The sequence below is a fragment of the Lycium barbarum genome, chromosome 8 (assembly GCF_019175385.1).
Source record: "Lycium barbarum isolate Lr01 chromosome 8, ASM1917538v2, whole genome shotgun sequence".
Lineage (NCBI taxonomy): Eukaryota > Viridiplantae > Streptophyta > Magnoliopsida > Solanales > Solanaceae > Lycium > Lycium barbarum.
Window position 1 is genome coordinate 35,922,764 of NC_083344.1, and position 23,225 is coordinate 35,945,988.

The window sequence follows — 23,225 nt, forward strand, 5'->3', positions numbered from 1 at the left end:
TCCGTTGGCATTGAAATTGATTGTAGAAGATTATGTCATTTTAATATGATTTTATGATATTATGGAAGTGAAGTTGTTAAGATGTGAATTATGATTATGGTTGATGAAATTGGAAGGTGGAAATATGTTATGAATATGTATGTTGAAGATTTGAAGTTTTGGATGGATTATGGTTTGGTGGAAAATTTGTATATTTTGTATATCATGTGAATATTGTATAGAAATGATATGAAATACTTCCAAATCACATTGTAATGGTCTTGATTAATGATGAATATGGAAATGTTGATACTAGTTTGGGTTTGTGAAGTTGAAGTGGAAGTTGTTGGACCATGTGGAAAACAAGGCTAGTTATGCCATACTATGTGTTTTGTAATGCTTGTTGTTGTTAGTGATGTTGTTGTTGGGTTGCTGTGTTGATATATTAAGCCGAGCTAAGTCTCGGGGATGTCATATATATAGGGGAAATGCTGCCGAAATTTCGGTAGGCAATTATGTGATTAAGCTTAGATTCTCGAAAAGCTTGAAATTGACAATTGGTAAACATGACCATTTGTAGATTCTGGACGAAATTGGAATTGAAGCCAAGCGAGCGTAAGGCGCAATCGAGGTATGTAAAGTCTTCCCCTTTGTTCTTTGGCATGTCCTAGATGTACTAGGTCAAGATCGGAGCCTCGGGGGCGATTCTGCTCATAGAAACTCGAGATTGATTTTTGGTACTATTCATTCAATTCAATTGAATTTCAAAAGGCGCATTTTGCTAGAAAAGTGGTTAAACCTCCATAACTTGTACAAATGTAACCCGATCACTATGAAACCTTCCTGGATGACTCCGTAGAGTCTAATGGGCGTGATTCTTGTCCGCCGCCTCGACTTGGCCCGAGGTGGGCCCGCTATTCCCTGATGCCTCTCTTATTGTTCTGTATGTCTTATTCCCATACGATAAGTCGAGGAAACTTATGGCTATTGTTCCGACTACTAAACGGGAGTTATTTTAACGAACCTGAATTGATTTAATGTTCATGGAAACAATTACGGGGACAGAAACCCTGATATAAATTTTGTATGGCTTTAGCCAATGTACTCGTGTCCGGAGCTCGCAGGTAGCTCCTGGTTATTATGTTGTTTACTATACGATAGGTTCTATGACCACCTTTATGATCTTTATAAAATATTTTTTTGACATCTAAAACGTTTTGAAAATATTACCCTGATATTTTGGATAAACTACTTACCTCTCGTACTTACTGATATACGATTTTGGTATACCTGAATCTTGTGTGATGTATGATCCTGGCGTGTGTGATTATGTTGGGAAAGTGATAATTTGGCATTCTGTATGGTTGTTTTCTGTTTTACCGAGTCCCGGGCCGGTTATGTGAATATGCGCATATGTAATATTGGCCGCTGGACCCTCGACCGCGGCGTGTCCGACATTGACAGCTGGACCCTTGACCGCGTCATGCCGGACGTGTGGCATTGACTGCTGGACCCTTGACCGCGTCTGCCGCACTTGTGATTGTGCCTGACATAGACCGCTGGACCCTTGACCGCGGTATGTCAAATGTGTGATTGTAACCGCTGGACTTTTGGTCGCGGTATGTGTGATTATAACCGCTGGACCCTTGGCCGCGGTACGTGTGATAGTGACCGCTGGGTACTTGGCCGCGGTATGCGTGGTAGCGACCGCTGGACTTATGGACGTGGAAATTGTGCGTTGATTCCTTTATATGTGTGAAACAAAAATGTTTTTCAAAAGAAAGTAAAGCATTTTGATATTCTAACTGCCGTATTTGCCTGCTGGAACCTCTTGGGTATGACTTGTGCACTAGAGGCGACCCTGTGGCGACCTGGTTATTCGTGCACACCCCAGTGCACTGTCCATTGCGCCCCTCACTAAAGGGCCGAAACCTGAGGTAAATGTATACTACCTGTGCTTGTGTAAGTTTATGATTCTGCATGCATGGTTCTGCCTGTTACATTTCTGGACAGCGGATTCGGAGAATGGTTCTGTTGGTGTTGCTTCTGCATGATTGAGCCGGACTATGCTTCAGTCGGCTATAGTTCTACACCCCTAGCTTCGGTTGCGGGTATGTCAGTCGCACTCTGTGCCCCGATCCGCACGATGATCCTGCCAGTTAGGCTTTGTACCTCTGTTTCATATCACGATTCAGACGGCTACACCCCGTGCTTATGATATATATCGTGGTCCTGGCCATACACTCTGTATTTCCGTTTCGGACTTGGAGCCGATACTACCTGCTCTATTTCTATACTTCTGGCTCGGTTTTGCTTATATTGTTATATTTCCGCTTTACATACTCGGTACATTTCCGTATTGACCCCCTGTTCTTCGGGGGCTGCGTTTCATACCGCGCAGGTACTCCCAGTTGAGTTGAGGACAGATGGAAGATGTTCCAGTGCAGATGGCAAGCTCCATTTGTTCCCGGAGTGCTGCCGAGTCAGATTCTGTATGCTATGCTTTTGGGATCTTATTAGAGACTTTGCAGACAGTGTCGTGGGTATTGGTTGTCGGTCTGTGTACGTAATAAATTTTATATGATCACAAATTTGTTCGGCTTGAAAGCCACGAGAAAGAATATTTCTGAAAGAAAAGTTTTGCTATGTACTTTATTATTTGTTTTAAAGAAAAAAAAAATTGACGTGATTTTATGTGCAGCGAGAGTCTGAGGGTTCGCTCGGCCCTAAGTAAGGGTCGGGTGCCCATCACACCCTAGCGAGGTCGGGGTGTGACAGAGTGGTATCAGAGCAGGTCTGTCCTAGGGGTTGTCTGCAAAGTCGTGTCCGGTAGAGTCCTGTTTATGGTGTGTTGCGCGCCACATCTATAAACAAGAGACTACGGGGCATCTAGGGATTGTTGATCTTCTTTGAATCCTGGACCGTGCGATAGAGCCAGTTGTAGGAAAGGAATTTCCTTTTTACTAACCCTTAATTTCAGCTGGAGAACAGTATCGACGTAAGGCAACAACTGATGATATTAGAGGCTACACAGTATACCGGTAAGCAATGGTGTGAAAGACGTATGTCGGACAAGGTGTTTGAAGTATGATTGATACGTAAGGGTAAAAATTGAAGAGGAGAGTAAACAGGAATGTGTCACCGGTGCCGTTTGAGTTGGGCACGCAAGGTAAGTCTCGACCTCTTTATACTTTCATTTGAAATTGTTAGCCCTGTGTGGCTATGATGCGATATGATGTGATGTATATATACGTATATGTGTTGGCTCTGTGAGGCGTGGTTGGTATTTCCTGTGTACAGGTTTTGCGATAGTGAGAAATACAGAGGAACCTTTGCCCAAATTTTTCTAAAAATACGAGGAGGAAAATGAGATATTAATTCTTAACAAGTCTTGAAGGTCGATATCGATAGGGCAAAAAAATGCCTAACGATCAAGTTTCCTCTAATTGGAAGAATGCAAAGTGTATGACGGGCCGTCGAGAATTGAGCAGTTCGCTCACGCCTCAGAATTATATATGTATGCATAGAGGTAAACATTGAGGATTTACGGGGGCGGCCCGGTAACCAGAAAAGTAAAAGAATCTTCTCTAGATCGGGGTGAGACCCGCTACGAGAACGTTTTGAAAGTTGCTAAGACCCCGAGTTGCCTTAAATTATGTGACAAAGGTCGTGCGGGACCGTCGACGCAATTATATCAGCATTAACGTGTCAAAATGTGTGAAGGTTACGAAGTTAAGCGTGCTAGGGCCAGAGCAATTTTGGGATGGGTGACCCCCTGGGAAGTATACCAAAATTTTCATAAATGTAGAAGTGAAAGACAGATAGGAAATCTGGGGTAACCCCAAAGAAAAGTAGAAAGCACTGAGCGATTGAAAACCCTAAATAGGTCGGGTAGGCCAAGGCAGACTCGGCTGGTGAAAGAGAAAGGAAACGCAATACAGCCCTTGGATCAGAGTAAGTTTGAAAAAGCATTTGGAAATATTTTGTGAGTAAAATGGCAGTAAATGCATAGATATGCATATGATGTCTCGTTCATGACTGTACCAATCTGTAGTGGGCCCCAGCGGCCAATGTTACGATATCTGAAGAATGTTAGCTAAACAAAATTCGGGAGACAAGTAAAAGGTGGGATGTAGAGATGTCATGAAGTAAACGAGTACTGAACTCGTTACAATAAGAGTGGAAGTTTCTGATGCGACAATATTAATGAAAAGGAGAAAAGTAGGTAAGCGGAGGAAGAAGAGATAGCGATTGCAACTTTTGGAAATCTTCGAAGGAAAGACGGGTACCTCCCCGGATGTATCAGGAGACCCCATAAGGTCAGTTTAACATTCGAGGACGAATGTTCTAACGGGGGGAAGGATGTTATATCCCGTATTTTTGAACGTCAGATTATTAACTGAGGTGGGGCCCACACGTCAATATTTTTTTTGGGACACGTGACAAGTTATATGAATCGCATATGTAAAGTAAAACACAACTTGTGAAGGGCCTTGGGGCCAAATCAAAGTGGAAGCCCTCCAAACGAATTTTTTTAAGAAAATGTTTTCGGATGACCTGACTTGGAGGGGCAACAACGGCATTATAAGTCTGAAATTTTGGAAAACGCCCAGCAATAAAGTTGTAGATAATTGAAATAGCTTTCCAACGGTAGGTCGTGGGCCTATAGGTGACATCGGGATAAGGAGATATGAACATTTTAAGGCAGAAAGGTCAAGCTGGGCAGTGAAATGGGCCCAACCCGATTCCAATCCGGGTCAGGCCCATTTCCTTGTTATTTAAGGGAGGTTTCAGCCTCCTCCTCCACATTTTCAGATCAGAAAAGATCTAGAAAATTCTATAGAGAGAGAGGGAGGAAAGACTTAGAGAGATAAATAAAGTTTGATCAAAATCTGAGCCCTGAATCCCGAAGCCCATGAAGAGAAAAGTGTTCTACGTCGCGTTGCCTTCGATTTGAGCTAAAAATAAACTAAAAATAAGAGGGTGGACGTGGTAGCTGTGCACTTAAGGTATGATTAAGGCTCTTTTTCATTGCCAACAAGTTTATTTAAAGTTTCAACGGAATAGAACGGGAAAATAGCGATATAAATTCGTCCGTTGGCATTGAAATTGATTGTAGAAGATTATGTCATTTTAATATGATTTTATGATATTATGGAAGTGAAGTTGTTAAGATGTGAATTATGATTATGGTTGATGAAATTGGAAGGTGGAAATATGTTATGAATATGTATGTTGAAGATTTGAAGTTTTGGATGGATTATGGTTTGGTGGAAAATTTGTATATTTTGTATATCATGTGAATATTGTATAGAAATGATATGAAATACTTCCAAATCACATTGTAATGGTCTTGATTAATGATGAATATGGAAATGTTGATACTAGTTTGGGTTTGTGAAGTTGAAGTGGAAGTTGTTGGACCATGTGGAAAACAAGGCTAGTTATGCCATACTATGTGTTTTGTAATGCTTGTTGTTGTTAGTGATGTTGTTGTTGGGTTGCTGTGTTGATATATTAAGCCGAGCTAAGTCTCGGGGATGTCATATATATAGGGGAAATGCTGCCGAAATTTCGGTAGGCAATTATGTGATTAAGCTTAGATTCTCGAAAAGCTTGAAATTGACAATTGGTAAACATGACCATTTGTAGATTCTGGACGAAATTGGAATTGAAGCCAAGCGAGCGTAAGGCGCAATCGAGGTATGTAAAGTCTTCCCCTTTGTTCTTTGGCATGTCCTAGATGTACTAGGTCAAGATCGGAGCCTCGGGGGCGATTCTGCTCATAGAAACTCGAGATTGATTTTTGGTACTATTCATTCAATTCAATTGAATTTCAAAAGGCGCATTTTGCTAGAAAAGTGGTTAAACCTCCATAACTTGTACAAATGTAACCCGATCACTATGAAACCTTCCTGGATGACTCCGTAGAGTCTAATGGGCGTGATTCTTGTCCGCCGCCTCGACTTGGCCCGAGGTGGGCCCGCTATTCCCTGATGCCTCTCTTATTGTTCTGTATGTCTTATTCCCATACGATAAGTCGAGGAAACTTATGGCTATTGTTCCGACTACTAAACGGGAGTTATTTTAACGAACCTGAATTGATTTAATGTTCATGGAAACAATTACGGGGACAGAAACCCTGATATAAATTTTGTATGGCTTTAGCCAATGTACTCGTGTCCGGAGCTCGCAGGTAGCTCCTGGTTATTATGTTGTTTACTATACGATAGGTTCTATGACCACCTTTATGATCTTTATAAAATATTTTTTTGACATCTAAAACGTTTTGAAAATATTACCCTGATATTTTGGATAAACTACTTACCTCTCGTACTTACTGATATACGATTTTGGTATACCTGAATCTTGTGTGATGTATGATCCTGGCGTGTGTGATTATGTTGGGAAAGTGATAATTTGGCATTCTGTATGGTTGTTTTCTGTTTTACCGAGTCCCGGGCCGGTTATGTGAATATGCGCATATGTAATATTGGCCGCTGGACCCTCGACCGCGGCGTGTCCGACATTGACAGCTGGACCCTTGACCGCGTCATGCCGGACGTGTGGCATTGACTGCTGGACCCTTGACCGCGTCTGCCGCACTTGTGATTGTGCCTGACATAGACCGCTGGACCCTTGACCGCGGTATGTCAAATGTGTGATTGTAACCGCTGGACTTTTGGTCGCGGTATGTGTGATTATAACCGCTGGACCCTTGGCCGCGGTACGTGTGATAGTGACCGCTGGGTACTTGGCCGCGGTATGCGTGGTAGCGACCGCTGGACTTATGGACGTGGAAATTGTGCGTTGATTCCTTTATATGTGTGAAACAAAAATGTTTTTCAAAAGAAAGTAAAGCATTTTGATATTCTAACTGCCGTATTTGCCTGCTGGAACCTCTTGGGTATGACTTGTGCACTAGAGGCGACCCTGTGGCGACCTGGTTATTCGTGCACACCCCAGTGCACTGTCCATTGCGCCCCTCACTAAAGGGCCGAAACCTGAGGTAAATGTATACTACCTGTGCTTGTGTAAGTTTATGATTCTGCATGCATGGTTCTGCCTGTTACATTTCTGGACAGCGGATTCGGAGAATGGTTCTGTTGGTGTTGCTTCTGCATGATTGAGCCGGACTATGCTTCAGTCGGCTATAGTTCTACACCCCTAGCTTCGGTTGCGGGTATGTCAGTCGCACTCTGTGCCCCGATCCGCACGATGATCCTGCCAGTTAGGCTTTGTACCTCTGTTTCATATCACGATTCAGACGGCTACACCCCGTGCTTATGATATATATCGTGGTCCTGGCCATACACTCTGTATTTCCGTTTCGGACTTGGAGCCGATACTACCTGCTCTATTTCTATACTTCTGGCTCGGTTTTGCTTATATTGTTATATTTCCGCTTTACATACTCGGTACATTTCCGTATTGACCCCCTGTTCTTCGGGGGCTGCGTTTCATACCGCGCAGGTACTCCCAGTTGAGTTGAGGACAGATGGAAGATGTTCCAGTGCAGATGGCAAGCTCCATTTGTTCCCGGAGTGCTGCCGAGTCAGATTCTGTATGCTATGCTTTTGGGATCTTATTAGAGACTTTGCAGACAGTGTCGTGGGTATTGGTTGTCGGTCTGTGTACGTAATAAATTTTATATGATCACAAATTTGTTCGGCTTGAAAGCCACGAGAAAGAATATTTCTGAAAGAAAAGTTTTGCTATGTACTTTATTATTTGTTTTAAAGAAAAAAAAAATTGACGTGATTTTATGTGCAGCGAGAGTCTGAGGGTTCGCTCGGCCCTAAGTAAGGGTCGGGTGCCCATCACACCCTAGCGAGGTCGGGGTGTGACACACAGTGGCGGTAAACCCAGTTTACGGGCCGTATTCTGGTTTACGGTCCGTCCTTCACGACCGTATTTAAGCATATCAGAAATAGAAAGGTTTGCTGGAGTCATGGTGGTTTACGGTCACAGTTTACGGGCCGTATTTCGATTTACGGTCCGTATTCTGAGTCGTATTTAACCATTTCGTCGTTTGGCAGAAAGTTGAAGTTTTTGGAATGTTGAAGGACGATGGCAGTTTACGGTCCGTAAACCACTTTACGGGCCGTATTCTATTTTACGACCCACTGGGTCGAAGTGCAAATCTGTAACTTTCTCATTTCCAAAATTCATAAATAGTCATTCCCTACTTAGTAAAACATCGCACACTCATACACTTCGTTGGTCTACTCGTTGTACGTTCACAGAGAAATTTCTGAGGTGTAACGGAAACCTTCTTGGCACTTATATAACACTTCATTAACCATCCAAGGGGCTCTATATCTCTCCCTCAAAGTGATGCTAAGCAAGGCTTAACTCAAATGATGTGAAATTCTCTCAAACAAGACTCTACCTTAACTTTCTCCGACGAGCTTTCTTCTTTTGCCTCAAATGTCTTTGGAATCTTAATTAGAATTATTAAGTATCCATCCTTACTTGTAGGGACTTCATGTACACTCTAGACTCACGTTAGTCTACTCATCATGCGAATAACATGAATCTCCCCCAAGGTGTAACAATAACACTAATAAGAGGTGAAAAATTAGCCCATAAAATTATAACCCGCCCAACCCGCTCAAGTTTGGGTTGGCTATTGAACCGCTCATTTCAGCCTCTCAAAATTTGGGCTGATATTAGCCCAAATTGATCCTTGAGAAATCTTGTCAATTTTTTTTAATTGATATGTTATATATAACCATAATAAAGATAAATAGTAATTGCATTCTGTACTAAAAAAAAATATAAAACTAAAAAAATAATAATTAAAACTTAGTAAGAACTGGGCGGGTTGAGTTTTGACCCGTTTTTTATCCCATTGCAGCCTAACACATTTCTACCAAGTGACTTTTAGGCGGGTTATTATTAACTCAACCCGTTTTGACCCCCTCCCCCTCCCATTCCCCCTACAAATTCAGCCCAACCCACCCATTTGCTACCTTTACACTAACCTCAAACACTGTGAGACCTAGTGAATTGGAGAGAAAAATGTGAATGAAGATGAAAAGGTCACAAAGGCGATGTCTATTCTATTGCTGTCGTGAAGGACACGTAAGTCCTTATATGTGAAATTTCAAAATTGCCCTCAATTCAATTTTGTATTGACACCTAAGTAGCCATGTCGAAACCGATTTTCTTATACTATAGAAAAGTAATACTATATTAAAATCCAAGAAATGTTTTTGCTTTTGAATAGAGGGAAAAGGGCCAAAATACGTCTAAAGTATTTAAAATAGGTCAATTTTACACTTCGTTACATTTTTAGCTTAAAAATGTCCTCCAACTATCTTAAATGGCTAAAAAAAAAAAAAAACCTTCCTACTGACTTTTACTCCAAAACAAAGAAAAATATGTCAATTTTGAAAATAGTTGAGGTAAAATGGGCAGATGACAAATAGTCAGAAAAGGGTTGAGTCGGGGGAGAAGCGAACAGAAAAAGAGTACATCATATATGTGGTAGCTTTTGTTGGCAGTCAAAACATTTAACGATGTCCTCGAAGACCTAGCAAGCCACTCCTTTTTTTCCTAAATTATAATTGCTACTTACTGTGTCTGATTCTCCTCACTCATCTGTATAAGTACAATAGCGACATGTGAGCTTAATTGATTCGTATCGAATTGCATCATTTATATTAATTTTTTGTGTTGTTTCCCTCTTCAAAACCCAATTTAGTACCTACCAAAAAACCCTATTCTCTTCACTCCTTGAAGAGAAGAGAATCTGCTGCCTAATTCCTTCTTTTGCCGCTTCACGCTTAATTCAGGCAAGTAGATCTGACACACATTACAATTCTTTTCCTCTTAACAACATTTTAATTTTAAGTTCTAATTTTCTACTCAACTATCTGTCTCTATGTCTGCATGTCTGTGTATACATTTTACTGCTGTTTCTTTTGGTTAATTACTCGTTTGCCTGCTGAATAAAAGTGAAGAAACCCAAGGAAATGCACAATTCACGCAGCTCTGGATTTTTTTTAGTAAAATGTAGCTTCCATATGGTCAATACTTGCAAGGTTATTATCAAATTTTCGTCCCTTATGAGTCCTAAGCTAAATTTGACATCTATTTCCAAATAAGCACTTTTTTTTTCTCCTTCAACTTTCAGGTTTTTCTGCTAGTGAACAAAGAATGTTGTGGTGAAAAAAGTAAAACAAATACCCTATAACAAGATTTGTAATACTGTTGCAGAGTATTGTAACTGTCAAAAACTGTGATTTTACTATTGATTTCAATGTCTTTGTATGGGTGCTATTATTGTTGACAGCCTTCAAAGTAAAACCTAGTTCTTTTTATTTTGCATGTATAATAATATCTGTAAATCTTTTGCAAAATATTGCAATGCCGTCGAAAACTGCAGATTTTACTGTTGATATCCAGGTCTTTGTATGGGTAGAGAACCTTCAAAGTAGAACTAGGTCTTTTCATTGTGCAAGTGTTTTGCATTTGTAAGGTAAAACAACTATATTTGAGATTACTTGCATTTAGCACATATGACAGTAATTTATGTTTCTGAAGAATTGGACGGTGGATGAGCATTATCGTGTAAGAATAGGTGCTTATTGATTGTCATGAGTTCTTCTTATAGTCTTTTGGTTGGTTCATTCTTGCATGAATGAACTTTGGTAAATTAAACGAAGTATATCAAAATTTAAGAAACATTCATTTTCTTTTAATGGGAATATCAAAACCTTTTGATAGAAAAACGCTTGAAATTCCATATAGTCTACATGATTCATTTGTCAACTATTATTCATGTCTCTAGCCTTTCTGTCTCTCCTTTGACAGGGGCCCGGTTTGGAAAGCTAAGTAAGCTGAACTAACGTGTGGTTCAAATATCCCTGAGCTAGTGTACTTTAAATAATGCAGTCTTTCACTGAAAGTTGATAAGGTTATCTGTTTTTTATTGTCCAGGTGTCATTCTTGTAAGTTTAAATCTTGCAAGAAGGGGAGTTCTATGGATTATAGCTCCGAGGAAGACACTGATATAAGTGAATCAGAGATTGAAGAATATGAAGAAAAATCTTATGAAGAGTTGAAGAGCGGAAATCGCTCTCTTAAAATATCAGATGTCGCGTACACTTGCCCCTATTGTCCAAAGAAAAGAAAGCGTGACTTTTTGTACAAGGAACTTGTGCAGCATGCAAGTGGGGTGGGAAGCTGTAGCTCTAATAAGAGAACTGCGAGAGAGAAGGCGAATCATCTTGCATTGGCAAAGTACTTGGAAAATGAAGTTACAGTTGCTGATGATTCATCTAAACCTGATGCCGTGCCGGATCCTCAAGCTGACCCTCTTGCGGATCATGACCGTGATGAGATGTTTGTCTGGCCTTGGATTGGGGTTGTTGTGAATATTCCCACTGAATTTAAGGATGGACGCTATGTGGGAGAAAGTGGTTCTAAGCTGAGGGATATGTTGACAAGGAGAGGTTTCAACCCTACACGGGTACGTCCTCTGTGGAATTACCAAGGCCATTCTGGAACTGCTCTTGTTGAATTCAACAAAGACTGGTCCGGATTTGGTAATGCTATGTCATATGAGAAGGCTTATGAGGCTGACCATCATGGCAAGAGAGACTGGAAAGCCAACCTTGGTAATAAGTCTGATTTGTATGCTTGGATTGCTCGTGCCGATGACTATAAAGCTCTTAACATCGTCGGTGAAAATCTCCGCAAGGTTGGAGACCTTAGAACCATATCTGATATCATGGAAGAAGAAGCTCGGAAGACAGACAAGCTTGTTTCTAATTTGACAAATGTTATTGAAGTCAAGAAGTTACACCTAAAGGAGATGGAGGACAAATTTAAGGAGACTGCACAGTCTTTGAACAAGTTGGTTGAAGAGAAAGATAAACTGCATCAAGCGTACAATGAAGGTTAGGGGTCTGCATATGCCTATTAGAACTCTAGTTAGCTATAATGCTTCGTGTCCTTATATTTTGTTTTATGAGCAGAGATAAGAAAAATCCAGTCAAGTGCACGTGATCATTTCCAGAAGATATTTAATGATCATGAAAAGTTGAAATTGCAATTGGAATCTCAAAAGGAAGAGCTTGAGCTCCGAGGTAGAGAACTGGAGCAACGTGAGGCCAAAAATGAAATTGATCGGAAGAAGCTTTCTGAGGAGCTTGAACAGGTATAGCTTTTCTTCCTTGGCTGCTAATTGTCTGAATCTGAAATTTTACCATCTTCTTTTACTTATTACCTGCAAAATTGAGGGTCTGCTAGCAGCAGGACGCTTCTCCTTCCACAAGGGTTAAATTTTCTGTAATGGCTCACAACATTCGTTGACAGACTAGACGAATTCATCAGAACATCAACTAATAAAGTGTGAGTACAGTATGCACGCACAAGTATATGTGGTTACTCAAGTTATAAAGTGTGAGTAGAGTATCGTTCCCATGAGGACTTGAAATTAATTAGCTAAATTAATGACTAAAAATTTTGTAATTATTAAGTGCAAATTAAAAACGCAATATAATTATGGGTGATTTAAATCTGAACTTATGATTAAAATCAAGAACTAAATTAACAAATAGCAAGAAAAGCAACTTGCACACCTCTAAAGAATTCACAAGATAAAGAAGTCTAGGCTTCTTTTTTTTTTTTTTCCTGATAACCGTGGTGTTCGGGTACCGGGTAACTTTGTGGATTCACACGATAAAGAAGTCTAGGCTCTCACCAGCATAGGTGGCGGGTAACTTTGTCAACCAAAGTTTGGATAGATGGGAAGAAATCACCTAGTATTTTTGCTTCCACTGATATTTGAACTTGATACTTCATGGTTCTTATTTCTTAACCCACTTCATTGAACACTAGGAGGCCGCGCCATTGTGTGCTAAAAAGGCTTAGGTTTTTTCGGTTGAGAATGAAAAAAGAAGCCTACGGTTATTCTCTTGGAAATCTTGTTAGGACCAAATATTTATTCAAATAAATTAATTCGCAAGAGTTTTTAACCTAGGGTTCTTGTTTACTCATATGAATCTTTCAGTTTCTACTTGACTATTCAAATTAACTTATTCATTTTCTATGTATGAGAATAGAATTGATAAGTCCGTCTATGTAAGGTGAGCAAGTTCATGAACTTATACTATCCAATCCAAAACAACCCTAAAGTTACCTCTTTCGAGTTCAACCTTGATAGGAATCAAATAGGAAAAACAAGAAAATAAAAAAGCAAGTAAAATTTTGAGAAGACACAACTCAATAGCAATAATTAGAACATCAAAAACTCTAATTATGCAAAAAGAAGTACCCACCGGAAACCCTCAAGTTGAATGATTCAAATTGAAAACCCCCTTTACAAGTTTCAAAGCAACCATGGATACCATCCATCATCAGAAAATATCATCCAAATTCAAAATAAGCTAACCCTACCATTCATGGAAAGTTACTCTTTATACTAGGTCTACTAATTGCATAGAAAAGACTTAATAACCCTTAATTAGGCCACTAGAAGAAGTGGGCTGAATGTATCACAGTCTTGGGGAATTAGCCACCTTCGCTTCTCTTCAGGGTTGACCTCCAGGTTGACTATATGCGCAATTGCGTCCCTTTAGCCCGGAAGTTGCTGTCTGGCCTCCTTCGCGATCGCGGACAACTATATTCTGCACAGTTGCGGCTTCAAACTCAGGCTTTGCTCGTTTTTGTGGTCCCATTCCTGGTACTTGAGCTCCCTCAATCTCCTATATAGTGTAAGATGTATATCTTCATAGGCTTCTTACCAAGGCTCCTCCTACGCTTCCACCCTATGTTGCTTGGACTTTTTAAAAATGTCGACGGGTTTGTGGCGGATTCTCCAAAAGTAGTTCTTTTTGGAAGATCAGACACGGGTGCGACAACATTTTTTGAGAATCCGAGCAACATAGCTTCCACCAAGGCTCCTCCACGGCTTCCATCTTCAGTGCATAAGTTTGTAAGTCTCTTAGCTCCTTAGCTTGTGATCTTGTGAAGGGTCTTGAGGCTTTGCACTAAGGTCTCCATCAAACCTAGTATCCGCAGATAGTATCTGAGAGTTGATCAGGCTAATCGAATAATTAAGCACAAAATTGAATAAATAACTCAAGAACGCAAATTAATTCAAAGAATAAATTTAATCCATAACAATCATGAAAAGTTTCACCATGACCCTAGAAAAGAAACTCCCTCAATTCTCCAAGGTTTTGCTCTCAAGGAAGTCTTCAAAAGTGCTGGAATCCCCATGAAAAACGAGCTTAGGGCCTATTTATAATACATGGGATAAATTGGAAAATATGGAATTGCCCTTCACAAATTTTGGGCTTACCCGCTGCCCAAAATTCTCGGGTTTTCCTCTACACTGCCAGTGTTCATTTAAAAGATCATAACCATTGGAAGCTTGACTCAGAGCCTAACAAATTTCCTATAGAAAGTATGATCATATTCCTTATATATTGAGAGTTGCTCTCTGTTGAAGTTTGAGTCATGTGTTTCTTGATAGAAATTATTGCTCCTATCTCTAATTGCCAATCATCTCTTGCTTGAATCTTCATTATGTATTGTTTGACTAAAAACTCACCTTCAATAATCAAACATTCTCCTTTGATATCTTTAGTATGTTTTGGGGCTTTTCATCATTTTCTTCTAATGTCAAGCTAGCAACTTGCAATGCACATCATAAAACACAAGAGTGAGTTTTCTAATAATAGTAACACTAGAACTACTCATAAATATTTTAATAATCATACAAATATAACCGAATTAAACCCTTTGATGTGCACACAGTGGTTGATCCATTATATACCATTTGATGACTCCACTTTCAGGTTTACGTTTGTTTTATACTTGTCTCATGTGCATCAAAATATTTTTTCTAAAAGTAGTTCTGTTGGGTGGATGTTTGAATTTTTTCATGAAACAAGGAGTATCATCTGCTACTTTTATCCATTTTGAAGATGGTTAACATGAACGCCCATCATTGTTTTATTCCAGAATGCTGTTCTAAATACCTCACTTAGTGCTGCGACTGAAGAGCAAAGAAAGGTCGACGAAAAAGTACTGAAACTAGCTGAAGAGCAGAAGGTGCGTGTATTTCTCGAGTTGCTCTTATAATTTTAACTCTCTTCGTCTCTTATGTCAAGTTCATATTACAAATAACTAGTCACTTAGATGCCATCTTGCTGATTGCAGAGGCAAAAGGAAGATCTCCATAAGAGAATAATTCAGCTGGAAAAGCAGCTTGATGCTAAACAAGCGGTAGAGCTAGAAATTGAGCAGCTGAGGGGGTCATTGAACGTGATGAAACATATTGAAGATGAAGGTGATCAAGAAGTTTTGCATAAGGTGGACACACTCCTTAAAAGTTTAAGAGAAAAGGAAGAAGAATACGATGGTTTGGAAGCATTAAATCAAACCCTGATAGTGAAGGAAAGAAACAGTAATGATGAGCTGCAAGACGCTCGAAAGGAGTTGGTTAATGTAAGTCAAGTAATTTAATTTTGTACTTAGTTTTGTCATAGCCTATTTGTAAGAATCGTAAAATAACTTCCTGCTTGACACTAGGTGAGGTGGCTGTTTAATATATTGTTTTTAGCGCTTAGTTTCTACTTAACAATTTGGTTTGATTTTATATTGTAGCGTACATTTACAGTTCATGTATTTCTGACTTTCTCTCTCCTCTCTCCTCTGCTCACCCAACCCAACGGTAAGATTCACTGTTCAGATCCAGGTAACAGTTTTCCGGCCACTGTCACGTTCAGGTAACGCCAGCGACCAGGTAACGCCGACTACTTTTCCGGCCAGATTTACTTTTCTTCTTCTTCTCTTCTCCTTTTTTCCCCTTTTTTATCTGCGTCTGGCGCTGCCAGAACGCCGCTGCTCCATCGCCGACGATCTTTTCCAGCATCTTTTTCCGGCCAGTCCTCTCTTTCTCTCTCCTTTTCTCTTTCCTTTCCCCCCTCTTCTCTTCTCCCTTTCAGGTGCTTGTGAACAGTACACCTGTAGTGAACAGTACTCTGACGTTGAACAGTGTTTTCCGGCGGCGACCAGGTTCAGTTCAACTGGAGTTGGTGCCTCCGGTTGCCATATGTGTTCTTTTTCATACACTTGTAGTTACATTTTGCTGACTTTAGACCTTTGAATAATTTATTAGTTCACACTCATTTTCGTGGCTTTGGGTATTGATGGTAGACTAGGGTCATGTTCTCGTTCGGGGACGGAGACGAGGGTAAGTGGGTTAAAGGAGCGTCTAGGCTGAGAGTAGGCTCTTGGAACATTGGGACGTTAACGGGGAAGTCCATAGAGCTAGTTAAGATTCTTAAGAAGAGGAAGATTAATATAGCTTGTGTCCAAGAGACCAAATGGGTAGGTCCTAAAGCTAAGGAAGTAGACGGGTATAAGCTTTGGTTCTCTGGTAGATCGAAGTATAGGAATGGGGTAGGAATTTTAGTAGATAGTGATTTAAGGGATCAGGTGGTAGAGGTTAGGAGAGTCACTGATAGGATGATGTCGATTAAGGTGGTCGTTGAAGGGCTCACTTTGAACATTATTAGTGCATATGCGCCGCAAGCGGGCTTAGGCGAGGAGGAGAAGAGGCGCTTTTGGGAGGATTTGGGCGAGTTAGTGGGAGGCATACCGCTTACTGAGAAGCTTTTCGTGGGAGGGGGTTTCAATGGGCACATTGGGTCTATTTCGGGAGGTTATGATGATGTGCATGGAGGCTTTGGCTTCGGGGACAGAAATGGAGGAGGAGTTTCACTTTCAGATTTTGCAAGAGCTTTTGGGTTGGTGATAGCCAATTCGAGTTTCCCAAAGGAGGAGCACTTGGTAACCTTCCGTAGTTCGGTGGTTACGACTCAGATAGATTTTTTACTCCTTAGGAAGGATGATAAAGGTCTGTGCAAAGACTGTAAGGTCATTCCGAGCGACAACCTTACAACCCGACATAAGCTCTTGGTGATGGATTTAGGGATCAAGATGACGAGGAAGAAGAGGGTTGGGGATGACCGACCTAGGATCAGATGGGGGAGTTTGACCACGACTAGTGCCCTTGAGATGGGAGAGAAACTGAAGGATATGGGGGCCTGGGATAGTAGTGGGGATGCGACCAGTATGTGGGATAGGACGGCTAGTTGCATTAGGGTTGTAGCAAGGGAAGTGTTGGGGGTCTCGATAGGTAGTCGTGGTCGGCATCGAGGGGACTGGTGGTGGAATGGAGAAGTGCAAGGGAAGGTGGAAGCAAAGAAGGTGGCGTATGCGAAGTTGATAGAAAGCAAGGATGAGGTGGAGAAGTGGCCGAATAGGGAACTTTATAAGATAGCGAGGAAGGAGGCGAAGTTGGCGGTTTCGACGGCAAAAACGACAGCTTTTGAACGCCTTTATGCTGAACTAGAAGAGAAAGGCGGGGATCAGAAATTGTTCAGGCTAGCCAAGGCGAGGGAGAGAAGGGCACGCGATGTGGATCAAGTGAAGTGCATCAAGGACGAGCATGGAAAAGTATTGGTAGAGAAGACTCTCATTAGACGGAGATGGCAGTCATACTTCCACAAACTCTTGAATGAAGAAGGGGACAGAGACATTGTGTTGGGAGATTTGGAACATACAGGGAGGCGTCACGATTTTGGGTATTACAGGAGTATTAAGGTTGAGGAGGTTAAGGGTGCTGTTCGTAGGATGCGCAGGGGAAGAGCGACCGGACCTGACGAGATTCTTGGGGAATTTTGGAAGAGCTCGAACTCGGTAGGTTTGGAGTGGCTGACTAGGTTGTTTAATGTCATCTTTAAGACGGCAAGGATGCCTGAAGAATGGAGGTCGAGCGTAATGATCCCTCTATACAAGAACAAGGGGGATATCCAGAGTTGCAACAACTATAGAGGTATTAAGTTGCTAAGCCATACTATGAAAGTGTGGGAAAGGGTGGTGGAGATGAGGGTGAGGAGAGGCGTGTCTATTTCAGAGAACCAGTTCGGATTCATGTCGGGACACTAACTACAGAAGCCATCCATCTTGTGAGGAGACTTACACATGGTATTCATCGACCTAGAAGAGGGACTTACACATGGTATTCATCGACCTAGAAAAGGCTTACAACAAAGTTCCAAGAGAGATCCTATGGAGATGTTTGGAGGCTAAAGGTGTACCTGCGGCGTACATTAGGGTGATCAAGGACATGTATGAGGGAGGCAAAACCAGGGTAAGGACAGTAGGAGGGGACTCAGAGCACTTCCCAGTTGTGATGGGGTTGCATCAAGGATCAGCTCTTAGTCCGTTTTTATTTGCCTTGGTGATGGATGGATTGACGCGACAAATTCAAGGTGAGGTGTCATGTGTGCTTTTCGCGGATGGCATAGTCCTGATTGACGAGACTCGTAGCGGAGTTAACGCTAAGCTAGAGGGTTGGAGACATACTTTGGAGTCTAAAGGGTTTAAGCTGAGTAGGAGCCCGTTTGGATTGGCTTATAAGTTGTTTATAAGTTGCTTATAAGCTGTTTTCAGCTTTTTTGAGTGTTTGGCTGGCCAGCTTAAAGTCATTTTAGGCTTAAAATAAGCTCAAAAAAATAATTGGGCCCATTTGACTTAGCTTATCTAAAGCAGCTTATAAGCAAAACAGCTTATAAGCCAAAAAAAAAAAGTTAGACTACCCCAACTTATTTTTTTTAGCTTATAAGCTGCAAACAGCTTATAGGCATAAGCCCATCCAAACAGGCTCTAGGACCAAGACAGAGTACTTGGAGTGCAAGTTCAGTGAAGCACCTCAGGAGGTTGGCGTGGAAGTTAGGCTTGGTACCCAGGCCATCCAGAAGAAAAGTAGTTTCAAGTATCTTGGGTCTATCATGCAAGGCAGCGGGGAGATTGACGATGATGTCACAGATCGTATTGGGGCAGGGTGGATGAAATGGAGGCTCGCTTCCGGAGTGTTATGTGACAAGAAGGTGCCACCACAACTTAAGGGCAAGTTCTACAAAGTGGTGGTTAGACCGACTATGTTGTAGGGGGGGGGGGGGGAGTGTTGGCCAGTTAAGATCTCTCACGTTCAAAAGATAAAAGTTGCGGAGATGAGAATGTTGAGATGGATGTGTGGGCACACCAGGAGTGACAGGATTAGGAATGAGGCTATTCGGGACAAGGTGGGAGTGGCCTTGGTGGAAGACAAGATGCGGAAAGCGAGACTGAGATGGTTTGAGCATATGAAGAGGAGAGACACAGATGCCCCAGTGCGGAGGTGTGAGAAGTTGGCCATGGATGGTTTCAGAAGAGGTAGGTGATTAGACAGGGCATGACGCAGTTACAGCTTATTGAGGACATGGCCTTAGATAGGAGGGTTTGGAAGACCCACATTAGGGTAGAAGGTTAGTAGATAGTCTCGTTATCCTTCCTTATTAGTAGGCCCATTATCACAGTATAATTTCTTGTGCTCTGACTTCTGTTATTATCTGTTATTTCCTGTACTTTGATTATTCTATTTTATCTGCGTCACTTTCGTTATTTGCATTTCCATATCGTTTTGAATTTCTTAGCCTTATCTGACCTCTTTTTATGCTTTTTATTGAGCCGAGGGTCTTTCGGAAACAACCGTCCTACCTTGGTAGGAGTAAGGTCTGCGTACACTCTACCCTCCCCAGACCCCACGTTGTGGGATTTCACTGGGTTGTTGTTGTAGTATTTCTGATTGATGGGATGAGCATGGTTTCTCAAATCATTTTTAGCATTGAAATGGTTTATTAAGGATGTCATTGTTTAGATTTCTACAAGAAGATAATACTACTTTGTTTATCTTTTCTTGTTTTTCGTTAAATTCATGTCCCTGTCTCTTTTATGGGATGTTTTATGTGGCTTTGGATAATGGGGTAACTGAATTGCTCTATAGGGCTTGAAGGAACTACCAAGAGTTGGTCCAATCGGTGTTAAGAGGATGGGGGAGCTCGACAATAGACCATTCCATGAAGCAATGAAGAGGAAGTATCATGAGTCAGAAGCAGATGAAAGAGCCACAGAGTTATGCTCGCTGTGGGAGGAGTACCTTAGAGATCCTGGATGGCATCCCATTAGAGTCGCTATGGTTAACGGGAAACATGAGGTATGCTTTTCATTCACAATGGAATCTAGAATTTCTCTCTCTCTTTTTTTTTTTGGTAAAATAAGGATAATCAATTCTATAATTTTCAAGCTTGATTTAAAAACAAGGTGGAAAAAGCATTACTTTGACTTTCGTTTTTTTTAAGTTTCTACTACAAAGATGTTGTGTAGGTTGGTAGGGTGTTTATTATGTTTGTAATAGTTGGATTTACTGTTGTCGTGGGACAAATTTTCGATATATCTGCAGGCTTACAAATTTTTACCGCCAGGGACATAGATTAATTAATACTACCATATCATCTCATTGCTCATGCGAGGAGAATTTGCAAGTCTTTCTGACACAACACATTAAAATCAATCATTTTTTGTTATTCCATAATACTTTCTTATTTTTGGACTACAAAAATGGAAAAAAGGTTCTAGTATATCCCATGCTCCAAAATACATTTAATTCTTGGTCGACAAACTATTGAAAAGAAAAGTATGCTGTAATAATCCTGCTGAATTAGTGAAATTTCATAGCAAGGAGAGAATTGTTTACAGGAAAATAAAGCTAAAAAATGTCAAGTTCACTTTTGAGTTAAACTGCTGAAAGCCTTGAAGAATGCAATTTTGAGGGTTAATTGATAACATGATTTTTAGAATAAAAAGAGAAAATTAGAATCGTGAAGTGGAAAAAGAAGAAAGGGCCTGCTATTTTGATGTAGAAGTAGTTTTATTGTACATTATTTTTTTACAAAGACAGAAACGTACAACTAGAGCACAAAAGATTCCTTTAGAAAATATTACTATCTACCACAAAATCCTGAGGAAAAATGTGAGGAAGTTGGTAGGATACGAACAACATAGCAAAAAATCAGGGCTTTAAGAACTAATTTTAAACAAAGCTACCGGGTGCATCCTGGGATAGCTGGATTTGCCTATGCTGGGTGTATATTATTATGCTGTAGCCTACTGCTTCTACTTTGCTATAATTGACACGCCAATGGATTTATTTCTAGTTTCTAAATGAGTTTAGTGGCATTCTAATGTAAGGGTAAATTGTACCGATGGTGTATGAGGCCAACTTGAAGGTGTCAAGTAGGGAAGTGAAGCCCATAATTTACCACTCATTGAAAAAAAGTAGTTTGCATGCCACACTTTATGAGTATTAATAAAGACGAAGTGATATACGTTTTGTGAAAGATGAGTTTATCAAAAAAATGTAATGTAAACATTTGAAGATACACAAAATATTATGGGTGCATTGTTTTCCACCAATCAAAAAATAAAAATGAGTGCATTGTTTTTCATCAATTTGAAGTAAATTTCTGATTTATATATAGGCAAAATCTAAAATATTAGAGCACTCTTGAAAAAGTATCAAGTACTAGTGTAATTGAAATTAAAATTCTTAACAAAGTAAGATAATTTACCAAGGAAATAAATTGAAACAAAATGAAATAACAACTTCACTTTAGTTACATTTGAGAAATAAAACATTGAAGCTGAGCAGGAGATTCCTCCTGTAAATGCAATTAAAAATTAGCTTTGGTGTCTTCTTTTACTCCCTTTTTTGTTTTTCTTTTTCCTGTGCGCAGTGATGGTAGAAAACACTAGATTTCTTTTTGATTTACTTTACTGTGAGTGGTGGAGTCTGGTTTTTTGGTCTTAGTTGGATGTGTTGAAAAAACTGGTCATTGACATAAACTATATGTATATATGCTGGATTTCGGCTGAGTACTTCTAGGTTGTTTTGCTATTTACTTGTATTTGCATAGCGATAGCATCAATTATGTTAATAGGGATTTTGATTTATTATGCTGGTATTACTCCTTTTCAGAACGTGATAGATGATGAAGATGAAAAGCTGAAAGAGTTGAAGAAAAATCATGGTGTCGAAGTGTACAAAGCTGTCACAGCAGCTTTGACAGAGATAAACGATTACAACCCGAGTGGAAGATACATCATCTCAGAGCTCTGGAACTATGCAGTCAATAAGAAAGCTACTTTGGAGGAGGGAGTTAATGTGTTACTAAATGTGTGGAAAAAGAAGAGAGGACCAGACTGAGGGATTGCTGCTTCCATGTGCTTTACCTTAGCTCTTTAGGCAGCCCCAAGAATGGGGTGGTTGTGATAACAACTCCAAACTCCTAATAACAATTTGAACCATGTTGCATGGATTCTTGTGTGAATAAGAAGCACTCTGTGTTCCAATTGGCCTCTCGTTTATTCTTTTATTTGGGGGTTGCGACAATGCTCTGAATTATCCTTTGCAAATTGCAACTCAGGCTGATTTTCTCCAGGTAGTGAGGATGCATAAATCTGCTTGAGCTTAGGATAATTTTTTCAATACCATAAAGGCTAATTTGGCAGTTAAAAGAATTGAGACAGCAAGGCTTCCGTTTCTTGCTTAAAATGCTGTCCAAGTTTTCAATTGCGCAAAGGTAAACTCCTTAATTAAAATGAGTATCACTTTCACAGTTATTCAGTCATATTTAATTTAAACGACACCTTTCATGATATTGCGAGTGATGTTTACCCAACGTTTCCTGGTGATTCACTGTCGATGTTGGTATATTTTAGAAATTGTGTTAAACCACCCAGTTGACATGCACTTCCTCAGATGTATAGTTTGAGATGCACGTATGTGACACTCAAAAAGCCACAAAGTCAGTAGAGTCAGGTCTCGAGTGAATTAACACTCGAAAAAAGAAAAATCTTTATCCAAATGGATAACATTTTTATGTACTCATCATTTAAAAGAACTTCAAATCAAAGTAGCGGGTAGTTTAAATTAGGAGAAAACTCGATGGTGGAAAAACATGAAGCTTGATATATGTAAAAAGACAAGGAGATAAATCACCTTGTCGTTGACGGTTCTTACTGGCGCTACAAGTAGTCTACACTCCCTTCTCTCAGTGTGGGCCAGGTACATATCATTGAATAGTTTAAGGGAAAGGACATGGTGTGGTCATCGGCAAAAAGAAAAGGCCTAAAAAGGCACACTTTTAAGCAAATGACCCGAAATAGCTCTTAGGCCAAAATAAAGATAATTTTAGCCCATTTGTCCCATCAGCCATTTTTTCTTGTCTTCCTCCTTTTTCAGCCTCACTGCTCCGCCCAGTGCCTGCCCTTTTCTCTTGTCATTGTGAAAGTTGGAAATTTCAACTCTCTTTCTTCTTTTGGTTTTATTTTTTCAA

General features: G+C 40.3%; 1 protein-coding gene across 2 annotated transcripts; it reads left to right on the plus strand.

The window, feature by feature from the left end:
• The first annotated feature begins 9,403 nt into the window (after positions 1-9,403).
• On the plus strand, positions 9,404-22,239 carry LOC132606117 (protein INVOLVED IN DE NOVO 2). Of its 2 annotated transcripts, XM_060319457.1 has the most exons (7): positions 9,411-9,779; positions 10,927-11,888; positions 11,967-12,148; positions 14,962-15,051; positions 15,160-15,447; positions 19,835-20,044; positions 21,866-22,239. In XM_060319457.1, exons 2-7 carry the CDS (start codon positions 10,970-10,972, stop codon positions 22,091-22,093), a joined length of 1,917 nt encoding a protein of 638 aa, XP_060175440.1. In that variant the 5' UTR covers positions 9,411-9,779; positions 10,927-10,969; the 3' UTR covers positions 22,094-22,239. The 2 variants fall into 2 exon arrangements, with proteins under 2 accessions (XP_060175441.1, XP_060175440.1); XM_060319458.1 differs by lacking the exons at positions 14,962-15,051; positions 15,160-15,447 and having other exon boundaries at positions 9,404-9,779.
• Positions 22,240-23,225: the final 986 nt, after the last annotated feature.